Genomic DNA, 12,982 nt, shown 5'->3' with positions numbered 1-12,982 from the left:
TGTATTAGCTTGAAGTCCAGAAATGCTGTATATTTATCTAAGTGACAGGGTTTTTAAACAGTAAGATGTGTAGCGCTCCCAACTGTTCCACTTTAAGAGGTAACAGTATACTATACTAAAGAATTGGGGAAGTTTTGGCATCAACATTTTTCTAAGATAGCACTGGATTTTTAGAAGGCCAGAACTGCACAGAGAGGTAAAGAAATGCCTAGGATTTCTCTCATTGTTAATGGAGCTTCAAGCCACAATGACAAAGTAATCAAAATGCGAGGTTAAATTTAATACTGCAATCCACCTCTGGGTCAGTTTTGTAATGTGAAAAAGGAAGAAATTAGCCAGATTATAAAGGGATATGTGTGTTGAGCTAGGTTCACACATCCCCACAAAGGCATCAACAGTGTGACTACATTTACCTTGATGTTATAACAATGTATATTGTGGTCACTGGAGCCAGAATAGAGCGCAGCATGTTTCCCTGTTGTCTGAGTCACAAGCAAGCAGTTCACCTTGGAGGTATGTCCTTCAAAGACACCAACACATTTCCTGTTCTGTGAGAGGCAGAGCAAAGCATTTCAAGATTTATTTATTCAATTACGTTCTGATCACCAACCAAAGCACACCCACACATTCTGCATTACAAACCAAACACAAGTTTCTGGTTTAAGTGCTTTTAGGTTCATCAGAATACACATGCAGTAGGGGCACATGACTGTTCAAACAGAAATGTAATAGCAACCTAGGCTCTCTGAAGCTAGTTTATGAGATCCATATCTGAGACCACCCTATATTTTCTGTTACTGTAGTGTAGATGGGAGAAATGACCTATCAATCAGCATTTTAAAGTTGGCTGCAACCCATAACTTCATGAATTTAACCCCTTCTGTTTCATGATGTGCAATGTAAAAGCTAATAATTATCATGCACGAAGAAAAAAGGTGAGGTATACAAACGTGTACAGGGGGCACCAGAGGTAACACCTGCAACCCACAATGGAAACAACAGCCAGTGTGGTTTGGTGGTTAGAGTACTGGACAAGGGACCTGGGAGACCCAGATTCTAGACTCCACTCAGCCCTAAAGCTCACTGGGTGACTTTGGGCCAGTCATTCACTCTCTGCTTAACCCACCCCTCAAAGGGTTGCTGTTATGGGGATATAATGGAGTGGTAGAAGACTACATAAGCTACTTTGGGTTCCTCACAAGAGGAAAAACTGTGGGATATAAATGCAGTATAACAACAACAACAAATCCTCTCTTATTGAGACCACTTCTGATAGGGCAACAACAAGCAGTATCTTGAACAGCAAATTCTTCATAAAGCAGTACTGATAAATTCTGATACCCCTAGGAACAAGAGTTCATATTTTTATTGCACTTCATTAGCTATGCATGTATATTCAACTAGCCAAAACGTCTGGTCTCACGAAAGGTGCCAAGTACTCACAGCTAAAATGCATTGCTATTCTTAGCTCTCTGTCCCCGCACTTCACACTCCTGGATACTGAAAATGTGAGCTTCTTTAAATATCAATGGTTTCACTGCATTTGTCTGCTGTAAGCCATGCTCATTTCTCATGACACTTTACGTGGGAATAGAAGCTGTGAAACCAGCACAAACTCCTTAACAAGACTACTTACCACTAAGTTATATGCATGGATAGTTTTGTCTGCTGAGCAGGTGTACAGCAAATTTCCAAAAATCTGAATGGCATTCACTGCAGCAGAATGTCCCTCAAAGACCCCTTCTGTTGGTTCTTCATCTTCACCCAGCTCTGAAGAGACTTCTGTCCAATGCAATTGTCAACAGCTACAGTTAATTAAATAGGCTGCGCATAATACCACGGGAAAAGAAAACTAAAGAAAGAAAACTTCAATTCAAAACTGCCAGGTGTTGGACTAATTAAATTTATCACACAATCGGAAAAAAACAAAGTATAACTGTTACAAGCTTATTGGCTGAAAGAATCAGAAATGGAGCCAAATTTTAACATAGGACTGGCTAGAAAAATAACACAGTACGGGATGAACAAATAAATCTACTGAAACAGTTTTTGGCTTTAGGACGCATTAGAAATGTGTCATGAATCTTAAATTGGGAGAAGGGGTATATAGTTTCATTCTATTATCAAAAGCAAACAAAATGACTACCATTACTGCATCCATTTTATAGATGTTAACAATTTAAAATTAAAAGATTTCATAGGTTTCAACATTTTAAATTCCTTGAAATAATTTTAAAGTAATTTTTAAATTTTAAAAACTATATATTCTATTTGTGGACAATGTGTTTGTTTTTGGATTGTTTGGAATGTGGATGCCCATTTGTGCTGCCTGAATATCAGTTGAGCCACCTAAATCTGTAACACAGAAACCTTTAGATACATTCAAACAGCAGAGTGGCAACCACAAATAGCATAGCACCATAAAAGCTAGCTTCAACCATCTGTTCACTGCCCGATGTTTTACATTTGGGTAAGTAAGCTGTTGAAGTTCACCTCAGATTTAAAAAAATGTCTGAAATGCCTCAGGTCTTGGGTTTAAGGATACTATGCTAAGCGCTCAGTCTTTTAGTTCTTTCTTAGTATATGTTAGGTGGCAGCAATCATGGTGGACTTACTATAACAATCTATTGAAAGAACAGAGGCTGAATGGCAATTGAGAAATGAAAGTTAAACTCTAATCGGACAGAAGAAAAGACAGCCAAGAACTAAGAAATGTCTGGCTTCTTTTCCATGGGAAAAATCCAAAATCAGTCTGGAATCTTTATTTTTATTACGAAGTCATTTTAAAGCAAGTTTCTGGCCACTGAATTTTCAGGATATAAAAATGCCCCCCCAATCTATATATGACTTTGTTTACCCCCCTTCTCTCAAAATCATTCAACTCATTTCTCCATTAAAAAATATAGAAATGGATGTACCTGATGAATTTTTTGATCCCTTTATTGATGATATGGATGTCTGAGTCTCAGCCACACTATGGAAGAAACAGAATGTCCTGCTATTACAAAAATGTTAAGCAAAGCACATAAAAAGACAGATTCTCAAGACGGTTTAATGTAAGATCTGGGGAAAGTACTCATTGGGAAGAAGAACTGACCTGAATTCTAGGAAAAAGTCCTTGTCATTAGCAATTGCAAAGCGCTGTGTAGAACAAGAGTTCCATTCTATGGAAGGATTTACAGAAGATGTTCTGTATTGAAGATTTCTACTTAATTATGTATGACATTTATAAAACTCATATCTGTCCAGAAGCTCCCGAGGAAACAAACAAGACTAAAAAGACCAATTGTGAACTTACTAATAACTCTATGGCTGCTAGACAGAGTCTAGAAAAAATAGGACTTTTTGAGACCAAGCTACAAGGTTGGAAAAGCACTTTGGCCTCACAACTTGTTCTCCAAACTTTGAGTACCCTCCTTGCTCACCTCACAGCCAGTATAAAAAGGAGCACACCGGCTGCCCTGCAAGGTCACAACAGTGACATCAGAAAACCTTATTTATTTATTTAGTGTAAAGGCCGCCCATTAGCATCATGCTCTCTTGCCTCTATATTCCTCCCACCCCATACAGGATGCCTGCAATCCTCCAAATTCAGATGGTTCCAGGCATCCAGACTGGATTGCACCCTAAGAAGCCATAAAACCCAACACCATCATCATCAGATTAAAAAGCACTGCAGTAACACCAATACACAATCAATGTACAAATGAAGGCAGTAGCAAATTCTGTTGGTTGGCTACCACTAAATATACTGCCTTAGAGCAACTAATATGAGCACAAATAGAAACTATCATTTGCTAGTGAAACTCAGGCAATTAGCCCCAGTTAGTGCTTAAGGAAATGAACAAGCCAGAGCACCCTGAAGAAAGCAGCTCTATGGATCTGTCCCATTCCAGAAGCATTAATTTGCACTAGATTCTGCTTGCACTGTGCTTGTGTGCATTCCACAACCATTGTGCTGGATATTCTCCCAGCTTTCTAGCTCACCTTTTGTGAATGTTATCTCGATAGTTCGTTCCAATCTCACTGGTAGAGCTCACTTCATCATAGCCAAATCGAGATGCTTCTCTCAATAGGTGCTCTGAGGAGCTCAAGGCATCTCTCTTGGAAGGACTATCTGGTTTCTCATCTCCTGACTCTGATGAAGTGATGGCCACCACTTCAAGAGATTTGGGGATTTCCACAAATTCCAGAGATGTGTCACTCTCATTCTCTTCTTTCTTCTGCTTTCCTTCTTGAGCAACCCCTGCATCTTCTTGCTTTGGAGGAGTGGAGGTTGTCACTTTTTCCCCTTTAGGCACTTTTATAGTCTTGACTTTCCTATAAGGTTTTGAATCACTTACATCCTGTTCTGTGTCACTGTTCTCAGGTACATGGGCTGCCCTCAGTGCTTTTTTCTTCTTCAACTTCTTCTTTTTCTTGCTTATTTTGCTCTCCTTGGAAACTAAACAAGAGACAGCTGTCTGCTCAGGCTGTTCAGTTGTCTCTTTGGGATCTTTTTTAGCAGGCAGTTCAGAGGGAAAGGTCTGGCTTTGAAAGGAACTGCTGCACTGCTCTGAGATAGTATTGTCCAATGGTATACTGTTTTCTTCAATCTTCAGTGAAGAGAGCAACAGAGAATAGTTAGAGGAAGACTGACCAGATAACATGGTTTCCCCCTTATCCAGAACAGGTGTCTGAATATCTTGATTGGGCTCTTGGAAATCAATGAGTCCTGACAAGGACATGGTAGCAGAGATAACTGGGTACAATGAAGATTGCTGGCTTGCAGTCCCTGGAGAAAGAGGACAGAAAATACTTTTTTACCCATATATGAACTGTAGACCTGTGAATCTTCCAAGAGTAAGTTACAGAACTTCAGATTCAAGCCATTAATCAACACTATGACCTCTATGTAGATTACAAATACCTTGCTAGCCAGCGTCTTCTGGCATCTAACATTTTGTTGCCACTCCTTTCTTTAGGGGCTTGGCAAATCAATGTCATTTTCTGTATTTAAATAAATAAATAAAATCTACCCAACAGAAATAATAACAACTTTGCATAGTTGTTCAGAGGATACATGTAATACCTATGGAAATATACTTTATATGCTAAAGTGCAAGAGAAATTAGCAGCAGCCAGGGCTTTTGAGAATTTTATGTAATTCTGGGATGTGTTTGAGCTGACTGGTTGGTTCTTGGAGATAAGTTTCACCAAATTACCAATAAACTTTTGGTTCAAACTCTGGGTTCTTTGTCCTTCAGAGTGCCAGGTTTGGTCATGACAGCAAACAGAACAATCCTGGATTGGTTTATAATCAGGAAGCAAAACAAACCATAAGGTAGCTCACATGCTTGCTTTCGTGCGGACCCAACAACCAATGGGTTAAACAATTCAAGGATAGTGAACTACGACTGATATAGGCTTTGCCACATTTAAATGAATAAGGTATCTGAAGAAACAGAGCACCTTGAAAAATAGCAGGCTTTGGGAATTACTTAATGAAGAATTTGCCACTTTCTACTTTGTGTCTGAGGTGGGATACTGAAGACTTGCTCAGTTGTTTGTCTTCCAACTCCACACAAACATATTGAATAAAAAAGTCAGCAGAGAATTGGGCTAAGTTAAAGGAACATGGTAATTTTCATTCACTTGCTTTTTGATCCTTTTCTAAACAGAGCATTCAGACTTGCCCGTGAATTCTCCTATTCACTTGACGTATAAGTGGTATAAGTGACACATGTAGGTATATAACTCTGGATGTTCTCCTCCTCTCTCTGAGGCAAATTTGGAGGAAAGGGCCTATCTTGGGCTGGTGTGAGCAACACTCTCCTTCTCCAGTTTGTTGACTGTCTTTGCAGAAGAAGCATAGTAAATACTGCAAGTTTTTCAGCAGAGTCACTCTGTCCATTTCCTCTTCCCTTTGTCTCCCCTTCCAGAGAAGGCTGTGCTTGGGGAAGTAAGACAGTTATGCAAACCCCCATTAAAGCTGACCTCTTGTTTTTCAACAGCCCAGGAACAGAGCAGGGCCAGTAGCACTCAGCATGTCTTAGAAATCAAGACTCTGTATGCATAAACACAAATGCATGCACACACATGGAATTACTATCGTCTAACAAAAAATAAGTGAACATACCATCCTGAAACTGAAGATCTGCTCGCAGAGAACATGGGGAGCTTTGTTTGGGAATATTCATGCTCTCCTCCCCAGGTTTTGGAGATGCAGGCTCTTGCTTGATTTGAACAGATGAATCAGGAGCTATGATGGTTCCAATGCCACCAGTAGTTTGGAATGTAGGTTGAGTGCTTACTTGGATGGGGTCTGCCAAAGGAATAGCAGCTACCTGGGCAGAAACAGATGAGGCAGTTTCCAAAAGAGGAATAGGACCACCTGGATTTGCAGTAAGGTTGTGGGTCAGCTGAAGCTTGCTAGCTCTTTTTTCGCTTGAGCTGCTGGGATGAAGCTGCTGCAGCTGCTCAGAAGGCTCATAGGTTTCTAAGGAGAAAGAATAAATGTATTTCATATTACAGGTTGTAAAGAAGGACTAAATGAAAACTCAATGGTTAATGGACATGGAGATTTTTGTGTGTGTGTGGGGGGGGGGGTCTCTCTGTCTTGGTAAGTCCCAGTTGAGGAAAATTGGGAGATTTGCTCCTTGGATTTATCAGAAAGCAGGGGATAGTCCTTCCCACGGACAACTGGCTGTATTTTACTGTTATGGCCATTTGTAGGTTAACTGCCTGCAGCTGGGCCAGAACCTAAGTTGGAGCTGCTCTGAGATGGTGGGTGCATCCAAGTTTGGTTGCCAGCCATCGCTCTTTGGCTAGCATGGGGGTTAAAGTAAGAGGAATGATTTTTATTTGACTTCTGTAGCAGGGTGGGGCAGGGGAGAAAGATTTCGTGCAAAACGCAGGGCTCAGACCTGAATAGAGTAGCTGTGTATTGCATCCTGGTCTACATTTTCTTAAACAAGTAATTCTTCTTTATGAAGTGTAAAGCTCTATTTTGGTTTTTCCTGAGTCATGTACTATGTGCACTTTGACAGGGTTGGGAGGTGAACTGACAACCTGCTTCCTGCTCTCTTTGAATTGTGTGTTTCCCTGCTGTTCCTTTGTATTAACAAATGGTGTGACAGGATTAGTGGAGTATCCTCTTTTGCTTCTTTTTCTTCTTTGAATTACAATACCTCAGGGAACTGGAAGCATTCACAGGACTTTTGTGTCTCCCCAGGTCTTGGGTGAGCATTCAGCTAATCCTTTCTTCCTGAGATTAATTTATCCATTTGAGAAGATTCCCTATGGCAGTTTTAGAATTCACTGAGTAACTCAAAGTAAGTAAACCAAAAGTGGAAATAATTTTAAAACAAGCACCAGGTGAAGACCTTTTTATTTAAACGTCATTTTAATTGTTAACAATATTTACTTATTTATCTGGCCAGGGCGACTTCTTTTCTTTTTCTTTTCCTTTATAACTTTTCTTTTATAACTTCTTTTATATCATTTATATTTTTATTTATTTTATATTATTAACTTTAATTTTATATTGTTATTTTTGTATTGTATTGGTGTTGTAAGCCGCCCCGAGGCTTCGGCAAGGGGCGGCATAGAAATGTTCTAATAACAACAACAACAACAACAACAACTATTAGGCTGTTAAGTACCAGAGACAGGACATTTGCTGTGATGCCCTTCATTTTAGACCTCTATTTCTGGGGAGATATCTGTGCCTCCATCTATATAGGCATTTAGGACCCTGAAAACATTATCTTTCAGCTTCTGAATGATTTTAGCATTTCTTTTATAACTATTTTAGCAGTTGTTGTCTTCTATAATAAACAAAGATCTGTGTCTATCTGTCAGTGCAATAGCTCCAAGACTGTGAAGCCTTGACTTCTGAAACATGGTATGCATACTAAGGGAACACTGGGGGCAGTTTCATTTTCAAAATGATCCAAGGAAACTTAATTTAAATAGGCCAGATAGTCTGAAGCTTGCAGTAGAGATGTCAGACACTAGGTGGTAGCTTCTCCTCCCAAAAATGAAATGCTTCATTATTATTAATTTCACAGGGTGTCATGGATCTTAGGCTATGCCTAATTCAAGAAAAAATGATGTTTTGAGTACAATGAATGCCTTAAGGTCTGTTTGATAAGGGCTTAATTAAGCCATCCCGATTGTTGGAGGTGCAATGTTGCTAATGATTCTCTTCTATGTTTTGACAAAACCAAATGGCAGCTTCCTTTTGCGGGGAGGTAATAATTTGAACAAACCCTGTGTTGGAATGTTCTTTAATATTCAAGGATATGCATGGTTTTTTGAAATTCCTATCTCTTGGAATTCAATGCCAGGTCAACATATCTGACTCTTCTGCATCCTTTTGATAGCTAAAAGACTAATATTGTTAAGATAGACAAAAGATAAATAGCCACTTGCAACAAAACAATGGGTGGAGAACTTAATCGAACTTTCAATTTTTGAATGGGTGGCTTTTGGGGGTAATCTACAAATGGATAAACAGATATTTAGGGTAGCTTTATTGAAGTCTACACATAATTATTTTAATAACTGTAGTATGCTCTGTTATACTAACATATAGATATGCAATATATATGTAATTATTGTTTAAGGGGGTTGTTAACACTGTATTCAAACATTGCAATACTCCATTTTGTTTTTGTTTTTCTGGAAACTTTCTTTTTTAATGTATACTTTGAGGGGGGAGGTTATAATGCACAGTTTAAAAAAAAGTAGCAACCCTCCCCCCCAAAGATAGCTTGAGCAGTGTTTTAAAGCTATTTCCTTTCTGCTGCTGCATGGGAATGACACATTGCCCAGATCACTATTGTTAGTGGACACTTTATAAAGGATTCCACATGTCATTGTAGCAGGTGGAATGCTCTGATTACCTTGTAGCCCCTGCAGGATCTGAATTCTCTGGCTCCTCAAAGCTCCCATTTCTACTGATACCTACAAAATGAGAGAGATTTAATCAGGGCCATCAAAATACATCCATCTGGAATTGCCAAAGCTAAAGTTACCAGGCTTCAAAATGTGGAAGTACCTGCTGTTTCAGTACAAGCAGTCGCTGGACTTCAATATAAGCTGCCTGCAGAGCAGCTCGAGCCTGCAGAAGGCTTCCGTCTACACAATGCAAGGACTTGATCAGTTCTTCTTCCCGCATGGAAATAGACAACAACTGGTCTAACTGAGAACGTTCTGCAAAAGAGAATCAGTTATAAGATTTGGCATGGCCACTTTCAGGACATTTGTAAAGCCACTGCATTTGCTCTATGTCCATTTCTAAAACCCGCTTCATTTGTGTAAATTGCTACATGGTTGCTTAGTGAAAGCAACTGGCAAATTTGAAATATATAGTCTCTACCTTTCTACCAAGGAAATGGCACTCAAAGCATCTATTGTACTATATAAAGTACAGTACAAAATGTGTACATAATAATCTTGTGTTTGGTAAGCTCAGAATACCCTACAAATAATTGCCCCCCCCCCAGAGGAAAGCACTGTTCAGAGAAACCTATAGTATAATTCTTTGACCTCCACTCAGACACATACACCAGCATAAAAAGTAGAATTTCTATGGAGGGTATCCTAAGGGATGTAAACTAGAAATAGTAATGCAGTGCAAACTCATTTCCCATAAACACCAACCTTTTTTGCCTTTAATCTTCCTTCGTTTATTCTTTCTTTCTAGACTGGGAATTTCAGGAGAGGAACCCTCCTGCAAATTAAAAAATACGTATTCCTCATTAGCTGAACTAGTTCAGTCAAGGCTATGTACATAACCTGCAGATTTAATGCATATTCAAGTATTCATCAAGCCTATTTCAAGCCTACATGTTTAAAAACACAGGGCCGGATCCAGACTTAGTCACTTAAAAGACCCACTGAAATGAATATGACTTAAGTAGTCAAAACTAAACATAGGCCTATAAAAATCCACAGAGTTAGCAAGATTTCAATAAAAACTATGCTCAACTAAAAAAAATCTACATGTGCCTACTCGAAAATAAACCTCATGGATAGGTTTACAGCACAAGTCCAACCCAAAGCATGTTAGGTATATTATATATAATTGTTGTGATCTCACTTTGATCTGCAGGTGATATGGGATCCTGCTGCTCTGTACTTTATTAAAAGACACACATTCATGAAACTCAAGTGGCCAAGATGCTGCAATTTACATTTCTTTACTGAGGCCACTCATTGATAAAACCTTAAACAGACAAATGTACTTCTGAAAGTGGTAAGTAAGAATACTCTGAGAACCACAAACATAATATCAGAATTATGGCTCAAATGGGATGGGGAATCATACTGCCATAGAACACATTCCTTAAGCAAAGTAATTCTCATAACCAATAATAATCTCTGTACTTTGTACAGGTAAGGCATTTGATGAACCACAGTAATTTCACAAAATGTTTTTAAAAACTACACATGAAAGCCATTTTCCAGATACTGTAACATGCTTTAAATGGGTGCAAAAGGAGGTTTCTACTGATATTCAGATAACTTACTCCGGTTGCTCGTCTTTTTTTGCCAGTTCCCTGGCTGTCATTCTGCTCATTGCCTGATGTATAGCTGCTGTCTGTGGCTGCATCCAGAGTGCTGAACAATGCCAGACCTGAAGCCATACAGTATTTTTCCCCTGGACTCTCTGGCATGTCTTGGGTCTCCAGTAACTGAACATTATATTCAAGGCTTCTCAGGTCTTCTCGTGTGCTAAATGCTGTGAGCCTGTTGACATCAAGGGGAGTCTGTAGGCTGAGTCTCCTTCCACTGGAAATGGAATCAGTTCTGTCTGGCATGAATGGTGAGGAAGGAAGAGAAGAGGACTCTTGTTTCATGCTAGCCACAGCATCTGCGAGCATCTGAGATCCAGATGTTACAGCCTCAGCGTTGGCAACTGAACAGGTTTGCCTTTGTTCATTTTCTTTGTTTATCCCTTGGTTGCTGAAGAAACTGTAAACAGAGGCTGTCTTATCTACAGCCACACTGCTTTCAGAGAGGCTACGTTTCCTAACAGTCCCAGGGGAACCTATGGTTATCCCTTCCCAGTGGAATCCTTCAAGTCTGTTCAGGTCAGCTTCCTCACCCAACTCAAGGCCCTCTTGTTCATTCTGGATGAGGGGAACCATCTCAATGCCAAACCTTAAACACAAAAGGGAAACACTTTCTTATTATTGTTATTCATTTCATTTCCATACGGAACACCTTTGGGACATTAAACTTTATTTTAGTAAAGTATTAACAGTTGATACATAGTTAAGACTTCAATTAAGTGTCATGTATGGGTAGCTCAGTAATGTTGTTCTATATTACATTAAAGTTTTGAACCTGAGAATTGGAACAATACTACTGAAAATTCTTCAACTAGGCTTCCGCTTCATGAAGTCAAAATCCATAAACACACACTCATATAGAGTCCAAATGTTGTACTGATAGGTAGATATATAAATGGAGCTGCCTACTGAAAGGACAATAATTTTTCCACTTAGGAGTAAACTGGTTATCTTTTGTTAATATGGGTGGTACTCATATACATAAATGTGTAGTGCTGATGGATTTCTTTGAACCATGGAGAGCAGTGGCTTTGGTGCTCCTACTTCACTCATAGTGCTGTGCATACAAATGTCTCTCTCACTTCAGCTGCCTCTGCCTAGCTCTATGTTTCATTATCCTAGGCTGGCTGTGCCAGTAATGTGCAAAGAAATGCCTTTTCAAAAGGGTGACTAGGGAAACAGTCCCCTGGAAGCTGTTTCTGTGACACAGCCACAAGAGTCTCACTATCATTTCAGGCCACTGTGGTTTATCTAAGTCCTGCTTGGTTTCAGTTCATAGAATCATAGAAGAGTAGAGTTGGAAGAACCCATGCAGGCCATCAGGTCCAACCCCCTGCTGTTGCAGGACACCAGTTTATGTCATCCAACTCTGATGGCTGTCTAGTCTCAAGTGTGTGAGAGCCCATAAGCTCTCTAAGCAGCTGGTTCCACTGTTGTTTTGCTCTGACAGTGAGGAAACGTTTCCTGCTATCTAGCCTGAATCTGAGTTGTTGCAGCTTGACTTGATAATTTCATGTCCTACACTCTGGTATCAGCAAGAAAAGAAGGCTCTTTGCGACAGCCTTTGAGGTACTTATGGAAGGATATCATGTTCTCTTCTCAAGGCTGAAAATGCTCAGTTCTCTCAGTCTCTCCCCATAGGACAGTGTTTCCAAACCCTGGATTATTTTTGTTGCCCTCCTCTGGACCCTAATTTTTCTGCATCTTTCTTAAATCTTGGTGCCCAGAACTGGACACAGTACTCCAGATGGGGTCTGACTAGTGAGGAGTATAGGGGAACTACCACTTCTAGTACTTCAGAAGTAATATTTCTGTTAATGCATCCCAATACAGCATTTGCTGTCTTGGCGGCTGCATATCATTGGCTCATATTTAGCCTGTTGCCCACCTATACTCCAAAGTCTATTTCTTTTTCAGTTCTGTTGAGCCATGTATTTCCCATCTTGTATTGGTTCAAGTTGGTGCCTGATGGGTACTTCTGAATGGGCAAGCCACGACTGCAGGTTGACATGACATCCAAATCCAATGAGGATGGGTTGTTGGTTTGGTTAACAAACCACCCAAGGCTGTTTTAGGGCTGGGGCAATTTGTTTCTCATGGAAACAACCAACCCTCATCAGTTTAAATGACATTGCAGATGTGGCTTCAGTATTAAAAATGGCTGCCCACATATACCGTGCTGGGCTACATGATCTATGAACCCACCTACCAGTTTCTTCAAGGCAGAACCAATAAGAACCTACCCCATCTTTTTCCCCCATTATGGACATCCTTGCATACACACAGCTGCCTCCTCCTTTTACTGATTATTTATTTATTTATTTAAAACTTTTGTATAGCATCCACTCTCAAACGGTTTTGGGACAGTCTTACAATTAGCCAAACAATTGCTTCTTTCTCTCAACTGGCTTCTTCCTATC

The 12,982-nt window shown here is 39.8% G+C and overlaps 1 protein-coding gene across 6 annotated transcripts in view; it reads right to left on the bottom strand.

The window, feature by feature from the left end:
- ZNF106 (zinc finger protein 106) overlaps positions 1 to 12,982 on the bottom strand; it is a 50,803-nt gene that overhangs the window by 14,712 nt on the left and 23,109 nt on the right. For all 6 annotated transcript variants that reach the window (XR_006415404.1, XM_044437003.1, XM_044437001.1 and 3 more), the window contains 9 exons: positions 10,518 to 11,151; positions 9,649 to 9,718; positions 9,044 to 9,198; positions 8,889 to 8,949; positions 6,119 to 6,478; positions 3,988 to 4,774; positions 2,919 to 2,974; positions 1,637 to 1,782; positions 414 to 548 (listed from right to left, as the gene is read on the bottom strand). Coding sequence is in view for 5 of the 6 variants with exons in the window: in XM_044437003.1 (XP_044292938.1) it covers positions 414 to 548; positions 1,637 to 1,782; positions 2,919 to 2,974; positions 3,988 to 4,774; positions 6,119 to 6,478; positions 8,889 to 8,949; positions 9,044 to 9,198; positions 9,649 to 9,718; positions 10,518 to 11,151 (2,404 nt within the window). In the remaining variant the exon portion in view is untranslated. The remainder of the gene's footprint in view (positions 1 to 413; positions 549 to 1,636; positions 1,783 to 2,918; positions 2,975 to 3,987; positions 4,775 to 6,118; positions 6,479 to 8,888; positions 8,950 to 9,043; positions 9,199 to 9,648; positions 9,719 to 10,517; positions 11,152 to 12,982) is intronic.

The sequence above is a fragment of the Varanus komodoensis genome, unplaced genomic scaffold (assembly GCF_004798865.1).
Source record: "Varanus komodoensis strain SLA01 unplaced genomic scaffold, ASM479886v1 scaffold3, whole genome shotgun sequence".
NCBI classification, from domain to species: domain Eukaryota; kingdom Metazoa; phylum Chordata; class Lepidosauria; order Squamata; family Varanidae; genus Varanus; species Varanus komodoensis.
Note: the sequence above shows the minus strand (reverse complement) of the source record. Positions and strands in the feature narration are given on the sequence as shown.